Raw genomic sequence first — 12,282 nt, forward strand, 5'->3', positions numbered from 1 at the left:
CATTTAGTCCATTTCTAAAGAACTGAGGATTCTGAGAGTTTAACCATGTCAATGCTGTCATTTTTCCATTATTTGCTGAAAAAAAATAGTTTTTATTTTAAAGATTTTTATTTCATTAGCAAGATAGAGAGACAGCAGCTCCAACAAAATCTTGACCATAATTGACCCCAGCTCCAGCCATGGTACATACATGCTTTGGCATACTCAGGGAGGTGTCTGGAAATGAACCTGGGATCTTCCCCTGTGGGTCATTCTTGCAGAGTGTCATGTTATCAATATACCACGACAGCCCAGTAAAGATTTTTTAAAGTTAGGATTTAAGAAGTCAGAGGGAGCCTATCAGGACTATGAAGTAGATGCCTAATTGTTTTTTATTGCACCTCTTGTAAAATTGCCCTTGTTTGATTAGCAGAATGAGCAGGAACATTATCATGGTGGAGGAGGACTCACTGGTAAAGGTTTTCTGGGAATTATTTCTGCTAAAGCTTCAGTTTCTCAAAACATTCTCATAGTAGACCTGTACTATTGTTCTTTGGCCCTCCAGGAAGGCAACTAACAAAACGCCTTGAGTATCCAAAAAAAAATGTTGGCATGACCTTTACTCTTGATTAGCCTGCTCTTGCTTTGAATGGGGCATTTCAGCCTCTTAGTAATCATTGCTTTGATTGTGCTTAATCTTCAGGATCATACTAGTACAGCCATGTGTCATCTCCTGGTAATTCTTACAGAAATGTTTCAGGAATTTGATCCTACTTGCTTAAAATTTCCAGTTCATGCCCTTATCTGTAGCTGATCTGGACACAATAGTTTTGGTATCCCTCAAGCAGAAAGTTTGCTCAACTTTAATTTTTCAGTCAGAATTGTATATGTCGAACTAATTGAGATGTCTATGGTATTGTGTATTGTTTCTACTGTTAATCATTTGTCTTATCATTGTTAGAGCAAACTAGATCTTGTTCAGACATGTCACAACAAGTCAGTACAAGTTTATTTGGTACAAAAAAATCTTGAAATCCATGCATAGTTATTTTTCACAATAACCATTTTTTCCCATGAAGTTTTTGAAGACTCCCTTGTATTTTACACAATAGAGTAGGCTTCACAGAAAATGAAATTACTGGAGTCAAGAGAGACATTACTTAATGACAAAAGATACATCCATGAAGAAAACATAGTGATCCTAAATGTATGTGTGTGTATTAGACAACATAGCATCAGAATTCATGATGTAAAATTAATAGAGCAGAAAAGAGAAAAAGATAGATCCACAATTATAACTGAAGCCTTCGCCTCCTCTTTCTCAGTAACTAATAGAACTGCTAGTCAGAAAATTATATAGGACATATAAGATATTACACAACCAGTCAACAAGATCTGATCTAATATAATAGCACTCTACCTAACAACAGCGTCATTTACTTTTTTTTTTTCCTAAGCACCTATAAAACATATCCTGAGCCATAAAACAAATGTCAGAAACTGCATCAGAACTTGAATCATGCGGAATATGTTCTCAGAATATAATGGAATAAAACTAGAAATTAATAAAATGAATATGAGTGGAAAAATCTCCAAACACTTGGAAACTAAATTATATACTTCTAAATAACCCATAAGTCAAGGAGTAATTGCCAAAGGATGTTAAAAATATATATAGAGAGAATGGGGAGCCAGTAGATGGTACAGAGGTTACATCACTGGGCTCCCACATGGCTGACTGTGGTTTGAGTTCTGGGTCCAATGGCTTCAAACTCACGCCGAACACATGTGCATGCATACCAAAGATTTTGGGAGGAGAATGGAGGAAAAGGGATTGCAGTGTGGCCATCCTTCCTGGGGATTGATTTCTCACTTTCTCTCTCACTGTTTCTGTCTCTCTCGCTCTGCCCCCCCCAACAAGCACATGCACCTTAAGACAAAAACCTCTTTTTTAAATATATATATATATATATATACATATGCCCCCCACAACAAGCACATGCACCTTAAGACAAAAACATATCAAGATATGTGGAATGATGAGACATATCAAGATATGTGGAATGATGAGACCAGCAGTTGGTGTGATGGCTGTCACTGGACTCCCATGTAATTGACCACAGTTTGAATCCCAGACCTAGTAGTGGCTTAAACTCATGCTGGGCACATGTGAATATGTCCCCAAGATCCCAAGAGGAAAATGAAGGAGAAGGGATTGTGGTGTGGCCATCCCCCTTGGGGGGTGATTTCTTGTTTTTTGTCTCTCTGTCTCTTTCTTTCTGACTTTCTGGTGAGCACACATGCCCTATAGCAAAAACCTCTCTGAAAAAAAAAAAAGGCATGTGGGATGCGGCTAAAACAATACTGCAAGGGAAATTTTTAAAAAGCAAATTATTATATTAGGAAAGAGGAAAGGTATCAAGCCAATACACTAAGTTACCATCTCAAGAAGCTCGAATGAGAGCAAAATAAACTAACTTAAACAGAAGGAAGGAAATAATAAACTTACAAGTATAAATTAATGAAATTGAAATTAGGAAAACAATAGCAAATAATCAATTAAACAAAGCTGATTGTTTGGAAAAATCAGTAAAACTGAGAGACCTCTAGGAAGACTGACAAAAACAAAATAGAGAAGACACAAATCATCAGTAACAACACTGGGGGCTAACACCACAGAATCTACAGTCATTAAGGGGATAATGAGAAAAACTATGAACAATTTTATGTTCATAAATCTGACAACTAAGAGGAAATGGACCAATTCTTTAAAAAAAAAATACAAACTACCAGAACATAACAAAGATGGAATATGTAATCTGAACACTCCTATAGTCACTAAAGACACTAAATTCATCTTACGCAAGCTTCTGAAGAAGAATCTTCAGACTTGGCTAATTTCACTGGTACATTCTACCAAATATTTAAAGAACTTAAAACAATTGAACATGATCTGATTCAGAAAATAAAAGACACCTAAATACACTCATTTTAGGAGATCATCATTGCTCCGAGATTGATAGAACACCTGTTCAAGATAATATTACTCAGTAAATTAGGAATGCAGGGGAACTTACTCAACTCAGTAGAATCTCTGTACAAAAATCCTAGAGTTACCATACATAATGGTTTTACTGTAGAGTTGGAAACAAAGAAGATATGTTTTCTCACCACCTTTATTCAGCCTGGTATTAGATATGTAGTCAAATCAGTCAAGCGAGAAAAAAATTAAAAAATAAAAAGACATGAGGTAAGAAAAATAAAAGGCCTCCAAACTAAAGAGGAAAAATTATAGATTGTCCCACATGTGGGGGGAGAAAGTGCAAAAACTGGGTGTGTGTTATTCTCAACTGGATTAGTGAGAAATATATACATGTTGGAATATTCACTTTGCAAGCTAAGTGTCATATGTGATTGAATGTATAAAAGAAATTAAAATAAAAAATATTAACAAACAAACAAGCAAGCAAACAAATGAAACAGGAAAACACTACATTGACAGGCCCAGTCACAGTGATATGCCCTGCTAAGACATTGTGCTCCATTAGCTAGAACCATATGGGAGACCTGGGTTGTATTCCCAGTCTAGTCTAGAGACTGGGTATCATGGCGTACACTTGTAATCCCAGGAATTTGGTCAGCTCAGGAGGAAAATCATGCTCTGAAGGCTGGCTTGGGAAACATAGTAACACCCTAATAAAAAGAATCAGGCTTAGTAGCATGCACCCTCATTTCCAGCTGAACATGAGACAGGAGAATCACGACAGTGAGCAGTGAGACCCTGCCTTAAAACAAACAACCCCCCCACATTTACATATCATTATGTGACTATAAATATGCCCCCAAAATAATGATTAATGCCAATTAAATATAAATGAAAATAGCATTAACACTGACATAGATGTGGAGAAACTGGATCATTCATATATAGTTGGTGAGAACCCCAAATGGTATAGTCAATCTGTAAAATAGTTTGGCAGCTTTTTACAAAACAAAACATGCATTTGTCACGTGTTCCAACAATTATATTCTCGGGTATTGATCCCAGGGAGATGCACTTAGCTTTTCACAAAAACCACACACGTGACTATTCCTAGAGCTGTATTCAAAATTTCTGTTATCAGTATATCATTGCATAGAGTATTACCGAGCAAAGGAGCACACCGTGACACTTGTATTGTGGCATGCATTTCCAGCAAGTGAAAATATTCACATATTAAAATGTTCACTTCATAAGCTAAATAATGTGATTGAATGTATACAAAAATTTTTTTAATAAATAAATAAATAAATAAATAAAACCAAAAATGTCAGTTTCCATGAACACACAAGATACCTCTATACAATGGAATACTATGCAGTGATTAGGAAAAAACAAAATTAAAAAAAAAGCTGAGAAGCCACAAAAAAACATGGAGAAACCTTAGAAGCATATTGCTAAGTGAAAAAAGTCCATCTAAAGAAGACTTTACACTGTATGATGCCAGCTATATGACATTTTAGAAAAAGCAAAATAATGGAGACAATAAAAACAATGAATAGTTGTCAGGAGTTAAGAGGGAAGGAGGGAGTGACTCGGCAGAGTATAGGTGATATTTAAGGCAGTGCAAGTATTCCATATAATACCATAATAACACATACATTCATTATACATGTGTCAGAACTCCTAGAATATACTACACACAAAAAAATGAACCTTGATAGTCTATAGACTTTAGTTCATAGTAATTTACCAATAATGAGTCATCATTTATAACAAATGAACCACACTAATTGAAGATTATAACAATAGGGTGGGTCAGCCCTATAGTGCAGTGGTAATGCACTGCTCAAGACAAGCCAGACCCCACAATGTGCCCAGGGTTTGCTGCTCTACCCAGTCAGCCTGAAAAACACCACACAGGTGTCCAAAATCAGACGGGATAGAGGACTGAGGAAGGAGATCACAGAATGACCAGATCCTGTGGAAGATGCTTCTCTCTCTCGTCTCTTTCTATCACTGTGTCTTTCTCATGTATGTGTACCCGCTCTAGCATGAATAAAGAAAAAGAAACAATAGGAAGAACTGGGGTAGAGGGCAAGTGAGAAAAGGAGAACTCTATACTTTCTGAACATTTTTCTGTAAATCCACAACTGCTTCCAAAATAACAACCCTATTAATTTTTTCTTAAAGCAAATCTCAAAAGGTCACATACTGTATGATTCTGTTTATATAACATTCTTAAAATGACAAAATCATAGAAATGGAACAGAGAAGTGATTGCTAGAGGTTAAAAAGATAAGATTGAGGAGGAAGGTGGGTTTGGCTGTTAAAAGTCAGCAGGAGGATCTTTGTGGAAATGAAATTTATATTGCATCTTATCTGGGGTAGTGGTTATGTGAGTCTACACATGGTAAAATTGCATAGAATTGTGCTTGTGTGCACACACACACACACACACACACACTGTTGCACATTAAACTGGTGAGATGTGAAGAAGGCAGTGGGAGGATATCAATGTTGCCTTCCGGGTTGTGATGTACTGTGCTTGTACAAGATTTTACTACTGGGGGAGATGGTGAAAGGAACCAAGATCTCTGTACTTTCTCCTATAGTTGGAAATAAAATGATCTGAAAATTAAAAAAATTAAAGATTTTTTTTTAGTGTAGCGTGTGTTGCTCTCATCATATTTAAAGCAGGAGATAGTTTTTCATATTATCTGATTTTGTTTCCTTTCAGTCTATCCATATCGATGCTACTTTATATACTGAAAGTGATGCTCATGTGAGTATAGTTGTTTTCCATGACTAATTTTATAATTTGTGTGAAACTTAAGAAGCATATTTTGATAACTGAAGTAGGTGTAGTTTTAAAATCTGATTTTTGGTGTGTCCCTATAATGTATGACCTATAAATTTTTTAAGTGATTGCTGAGGTTGTGGGATATGGGGACAAAGCACTACATAAATGCTATTTTTATAATGGTGGCAAATCAAAATAGTAAAAAGCCTTTTCCATCAATGTTAAACAAAATATGCCATACATTTTTGTGATGCAATTAGATCGTGATGCAATTAAATGTAAAAATCAGGATACCTTATTCAGTTTAAAAATATCCAATCTATCAGTTATTTCCAGCATTGCAGTGTATCACAATCTCTAATGATACTTTCTACCAATTGCTTAAAGGCATCCACATTTTACATTTTGCAAGGATCTCTACGTTTGTTATAAAATGACTCTAATTGTTCTGTATGTGAGAAAACAAACATAATCCATACAACTTATTAAAATTTAAAAATGATCTCGAACTTGTTTTGTTAGTACACTGACATGGCCTCAGGCATATAGGATTTCAGTCATATTGGTTCCATCCCTATGGATTGTTACTAAAACCAAGAAATGAATTCCTATCTTCACCACATGGAAAACAATGTCATGTGCATTTGAAACACTGAGTTTTCTCTCTGTTACTCCTCAATTAAAACTCTTTTAAATAGACTTTTCCCCCCTCCATAAGAAGCACTGGCAGCCATAGCCAGAAACAAGAAAAAAACATATTCATCAACCACTTGATGGGTAGTGCCGCTGCCCAAAGAAATTGCTTTCCTTCTCTGGCTTCAACGTGCTTCTCTTCTTTTTCTTTTCTTTTTGGCAATTTTTGTTTTAAAAGTAGTCACTTGTTAATGAACCACCAACATTCGCCATCCCGAGGTTGTACTTTTTGCATGATGATAGCCTTGTAACTCATGGACTGTAGAAAGAACTTAAGCTTAACATTTAGACTGAAACACTGACTCAGCTGCTTCTTACCTGTGCGATCATAGAAGACACTAGTGGTTTCCAAGCCTCAGTTTTACTATGGCTGATATGGCAACAATATTCCATCTGAGCAGCTGCTGCAGGGTAAGGAGTACCAGTAGTGCAGTGCGGGTTGTGGGTGTGCTCCTTCACCGGTTGTTTGCACTCAGTCAGCATTAGTTAAGTGCCTGGAGGGTCCAGACACCATACAAAGTATTGAGGACACAGAGTCCAAGTCCTGTTCGGATCCTCAGAGCTTCATTAGTCCCTTTCTTTTCAGGTTTTTGTTAAAGTAACTCTTGTGGGAAATACAGTTTTGTAATACCTAAGAGATCCCTTTCTGATTTGGCCAGCCTGTTAGTAAACAGAATTCCTATTTTGATTTTTCTAATACATTTGCTGGAATCTCTTCTGCCTCTGGAACTTTGAATCTTATAGGAATAATATCCTTAGCAGGCACCACTACTTAAAATGTTAAAAATACATCCTTATTCTAAACATTTTTACAAATGCATCATCTATATGGATGTTTTCAGAGTCTAGGGCCAGTCTTCTTATCCTTTCCACAGGGGAAATGTGTTTACTGAGAAAAAGTGGCCTATTTTCACGCCTTTTAGTTTTATGTTCTTTGTTCTATACAATATCACCATTCTTTTTGTTTTTTTATTATTACTATTGTTTTTTCTTGGTTTGTTTTGGTTTTGATTTCAAAGCCAAAAGAAAAAAAATAATAAGCTATTTCCTGTGTGATATTTCTTAAGGGTATTGTGAGTCATTATAAAACACTTGAATTGACTTTTTAAAAATCGAATTATACCAATGCAAAAATGAGTAACAAGAAGTTTTATTTTTCAAAATAAAATGGTCCTATGTGACTCTTATTTTTAGCCCAGTTGCAAAGTAACAGCGATGAAGTGCTTCCTTCTGGAGTTACAAGTTATTTCACACGAGTCCAGAAATACAGTTATTAACGAAACAGTAGAAAACCTGATCATCCTGGCAAATAGCAGCTTATCTTCTGATGGGGTGAGTTATCCAATAATTACACACAGCTACATCGGTTGTTTATGGCTTGACTGAGAAAAGTCACCAGTGGACAAGCAGGTCCTTCTAAGGGGCACTCAGGTGAGAGAGTTCAATTCCAGCAGAGTGGTGTTCAAAAGTGACCTCATGGACCCGGTTCCTAAACTGTTCACTGACTTATTCGGTAAGGAGATTATCAAATACGACCAGGTAGTGTGTTTCAGCACTGAAGGGAAGGAGTGAACCAAACAGGTCGCTGACCCCAACTATTCTGATCAAGTACAGGGGGTAGACATTAATTTAATTACACAATCAAGTGTACAGTGTGAATAATAATAAGCTACATTATTGAGTTATTACTGTGTGCTAAACACTATTTTTCAAGCTTTAAACTGATTATTTAAATATTCACATTTAATACCCATAATTGATCTATGGGATGATTGTTGTCCACATTTCAAATTTTTTTTTTTCTGAGAGGTTTTTGTTATAAGTAATGTATGTTCACCGGAAAGACAGAGAGAGACAGAGACAGAAAGCAAGAAATCACCCCCCAGGTGGATGGCCCCACCACAAGTCCTTCTCTTCCATCTCCTCTTGGGATCTTGGGTGTGCACACACAGGTGCCTGGTGTGAGTTTCAAGCCACTGAATCTGGGACTCAAACTGCGGTCTTCCGCGTGGCAGTTAATAACTATGCCACCTGCTGGTCCCCCTCATTTCTATTGAAAGGTCGAAGAACTTGTAGCACTGGAAGCTTGAAACTTTTGCTCCAATCCACGCAGCCAGAAAAATGGAGAACCACATTTGTAAAGATTACCGAAATATTTTTACTTGAGAGTTTGTCTTTTTTTTTTTTTTTTTTTGGCGGGGCAGTGGGGAGATTTTTGCTATAGGGCACATGTACTTACCAGAGAGACAGAGAGAAAAAGTGAGAAACCACCCCCTAGGGCAGATGGTCATGCCACAGTCCCTTCTCCATTATCCTCTTGGAATTTTGAGCATCTGGGACTCTAAATCACAGTCGGCCATGTAGGAGTTCAGCACCTTAACCATTATGCCACCTGCTGGCCCCCAGAGTGTGTTTTTATCTACTGAAAAGGAATGTTGAAAAGGCAACATAATAAAAATATCAACAATTTGAGTGTCAGTTGGGACACACCAGGCAACATGAACAATAGAAATTTCCAGAGGAGCACATATTATGGACTCTCATGTTAGACTAGGGGGTTAGCTGCGCAAAGACCCTGGAGTACAAAGAATTACAGCTTTCATGGTAAAACACAATGGCCAAACCAAGGTGAATAAAGCAAAGAAAGCATAATAAAACTGATTCATTTCTAAGTACATTCGACTTGGAATGCAGTACGAAAAAAATCCACGTTACCTATTTCTCAGAATGGAGGAAATATAAATAACAATTGATAAACAGATGAATAAAAAAATCAGATACTTATTTGGTCCAACAGAAAAACAATAAGATTGGTAAGGAGGTCTGGGGTTCTAGTTTAGAGATGGTCCAATTTATAAGCTGACATTTGACAAAGATGTGAGGCATGAGCCTTCAGGATTCCTGCAGAGATGTGTGAGGGCAGAGGGAACTGAAAGTGCAGAGACCCTGGGCTAGTGCGGCCAGATAGCTTGACTTTTCCAGGAAATACCAGGCTGCTTTAGGTCTCTGCTTAAATGTCACCTTCCCAGGGATGTCATCGGTTTGGAGTTGCAACTCCTTCTTCTCTTCAGCACTCTCTGTCCCCTTATTTGCATACCCCTACTACCTGACATCCTCTATATTTTATTTAATGGGTATTATCTGATTTTCCCTACTATATAATGCCAGATTTAAGGGGACAGATGTTTTTGTTTTTGCCAGTATCATATCCCAATTCCTTGAACAATGCCTCATATATACTCATACTCTGTATATTTGTAAAATGAATTTATTTATTTAAGGTGCATTTATTTTATTTGTCGTTATTATTATTATTATTATTTAATTTGACCAGAGTGAGACAGAGAGAGAGAGAAAGGGAAAGTGAAAGCAAGCCTCCAGGTCTGGGACTCAAACCATGGTCGGTCAGGTGGGAGTCCAGCACCGCAACCACCACACAAACTGCTGGCCCCGTGAAATGAATTTGTTAACATTTAGGAGATTCCCATTATATGTTATCTCTAGCTTATCGGTGGAAATAATGAACCATCCAGCAGATACCTTGGGGACATATCAGTTTTGAGCTCCTTGATGTAATTGTTGATAGTCACCCTCATCAGAACATTGTGTGACATATGTACTAGAATGTGTGGCAAGACTGACAGTCCTCAGCCCTAGATGTGGAGAATTCTAGCTGATGGTCAACTGAGACGAGTCACTTAATACCCTTGCCTTCCTATCTGACATGATTATTTTCAAGATCACTAGAAAAGCATTGCATGAAATATGACAGTGCTTGGCATTGAGTACATGCTTGATAAATATTGGTGTATCCAAATTCCAAGTGCTTAATGGATGTAGAATCTAATTTTGATTTTTGCTGGCATACCCTTTGTGGTTCAGATTTGCTCTAAAAAGTTCATTCATAATTGCTACATTTGGAACATTCTGGTTAGCCTTGAGATTTTATTTGTAATATAACAATTTGTGACATTTACCTAAATGATTCAGTTCAACCAATAATGATTGAGTAATTACCATGTGTCAGACCCAATGTTCAATGCTAGGGTTACAAAAAATATTGGGTCATCTGAAAAGCCATGACACATTTTTGCATAGAAAAACATAAAAAAATAGAAATTAAAAAAAAAAAATTCATGGCTTTTCTGATGGTCCAATATATGGCCCAGCTCTTCTGAAAGAGAGTTTAAAGAATGGTAGTATAAAATATGGTAAAATTCCATAATGACAATATGATAGATGAGGTGCTGTAGGAGAGGTCAAACAAGGAGTTCTGAGGTGTGGAGATGGGACACTGAGCTCTGATCAGGGAGCTCAGGGACTCAGGGAAGCCTTTCTGCAAGAGAAAGTGCCTGAACAATCTTTTATTTTTTTGGAGAGGTTTCTGCTATAGGGCGCGTGCGCTCACCAGACAGAGAGAGACAGAGAGAAAGAAAGCGAGAAATCACCCCCCAGGGGAGATGGCCATGCCTCAATCCCTTCTCCTCCATTCTCCTCTTGGGATCTTGGGCACACACGCACATGTGCCCTACGTGAGATTAAGCCACCGGCTCTGTGACTCAGACCACGGTCGACTACGTGGGAGTCCAGCGACATAGCCATTACACTAACTGTTGGTTCCGAAAGTGCCTGAATAATCTTAAGTGTTAGTTATAACAGCTAAAATAGAAAGAATATAACAGAGAAAAGCAAAGGTAGGAATCTAATAGTGCGATGTGTGCTATTGGGTGGAAAAGCAGAGGCTCACTCAGTGTTTCTAGCTTACAGTGTTTGAGGTGATGGGGAAAGATGAAAGAAATAGGTCAGGAACAGTTCACAGAAGGCCGGTATCCCCTATAGGAAGGCTTGGACTTTATGTTAGGGACAAATAATGAGAAATCATTGAAGGATCTAAGCAGGAAGTTCATTGCCTGATAGACATGGCTTATGTTTACAATGTTCTTAATCCATTATAGGAAAAATAAGCCCATATTGAGTCTCCTAGTTTTCTTTTCTCATAGTTCATGCTAATATGATATTAACTTGCCAAAATTTTCATGACTTAAGATCTCACCATATGGTTTAAATGATGTGATATTCCCAAGAAGGGAGTCTATCACACTTGCCAATCTAATCTTTTCTTTTTATTTGGCAGAATATAATAGAGTCTGGATGCAAAGAATGTGAGGAACTGGAAGAAAAAAATATTAAAGAATTTCTGCGGAGTTTCGTACATATTGTACAAATGTTCATCAACCCTTCTTGATTGCAGTTGATCCTCTTCAGCATGTCCTGCTGCTGCTTAGACAAAACAAAACACTCTGTACTTCAACCGTGCTGCCAAATCACGTCTTTCTTGCAAGAAGCTGATCAGTATTTTGGATCAGATGGACTCTGAAATGAAAGCAGCAAACTGTCAAATGCATCACAGTGACTATGAACTTCCCTTGAACTGCTTTGCTCATTTAATTTATTATTAAACTGTATATTTTGTAACGTAACATAAAGTGTTAAATAAAATTGTATAGATATTTTGTCATTTGCAAGCACATTGATAATTTACCTCTTCTAGGAAGATGGGGGGGGCATTTGCTCAAGGGTGATAGTCCAGTTATGTAACAAGTGGATAAAGTTGAGCACCATCAGGACAGAGCAGGAACTGCACCGGTGTGCTCTTGCCAGGGTGGACCGCTGACTTCCAGAACCACTTACTTCACTTTTATGTGTAGTGCCCATAGCAAGAATTGGCTACCAATGAGAAAAAAGAGCAGCTATGTGAACTTTGTGGCTTTACTCTGTAACTTAGTGATTGATGTATAAAGCACTTATTATGAAAGAAAAGTTACAA

The 12,282-nt window shown here is 37.3% G+C and overlaps 1 protein-coding gene across 3 annotated transcripts in view; it reads left to right on the forward strand.

Moving 5' to 3' along the window:
* Positions 1-11,968, forward strand: part of IL15 (interleukin 15) — a 174,805-nt gene extending 162,837 nt beyond the window's left edge. For all 3 annotated transcript variants that reach the window (XM_027770339.1, XM_027770337.1, XM_027770338.1), the window contains exons 6-8: positions 5,700-5,744; positions 7,650-7,787; positions 11,590-11,968. In XM_027770339.1, coding sequence (XP_027626140.1) covers positions 5,700-5,744; positions 7,650-7,787; positions 11,590-11,700 — 294 coding nt within the window. In that variant the 3' untranslated portion in view covers positions 11,701-11,968. The remainder of the gene's footprint in view (positions 1-5,699; positions 5,745-7,649; positions 7,788-11,589) is intronic.
* The last annotated feature ends 314 nt before the right edge of the window (positions 11,969-12,282 follow it).

Source organism: Tupaia chinensis, unplaced genomic scaffold, assembly GCF_000334495.1.
Source record: "Tupaia chinensis unplaced genomic scaffold, TupChi_1.0 Scaffold000127_2, whole genome shotgun sequence".
Taxonomy (NCBI): Eukaryota; Metazoa; Chordata; class Mammalia; order Scandentia; family Tupaiidae; genus Tupaia; species Tupaia belangeri.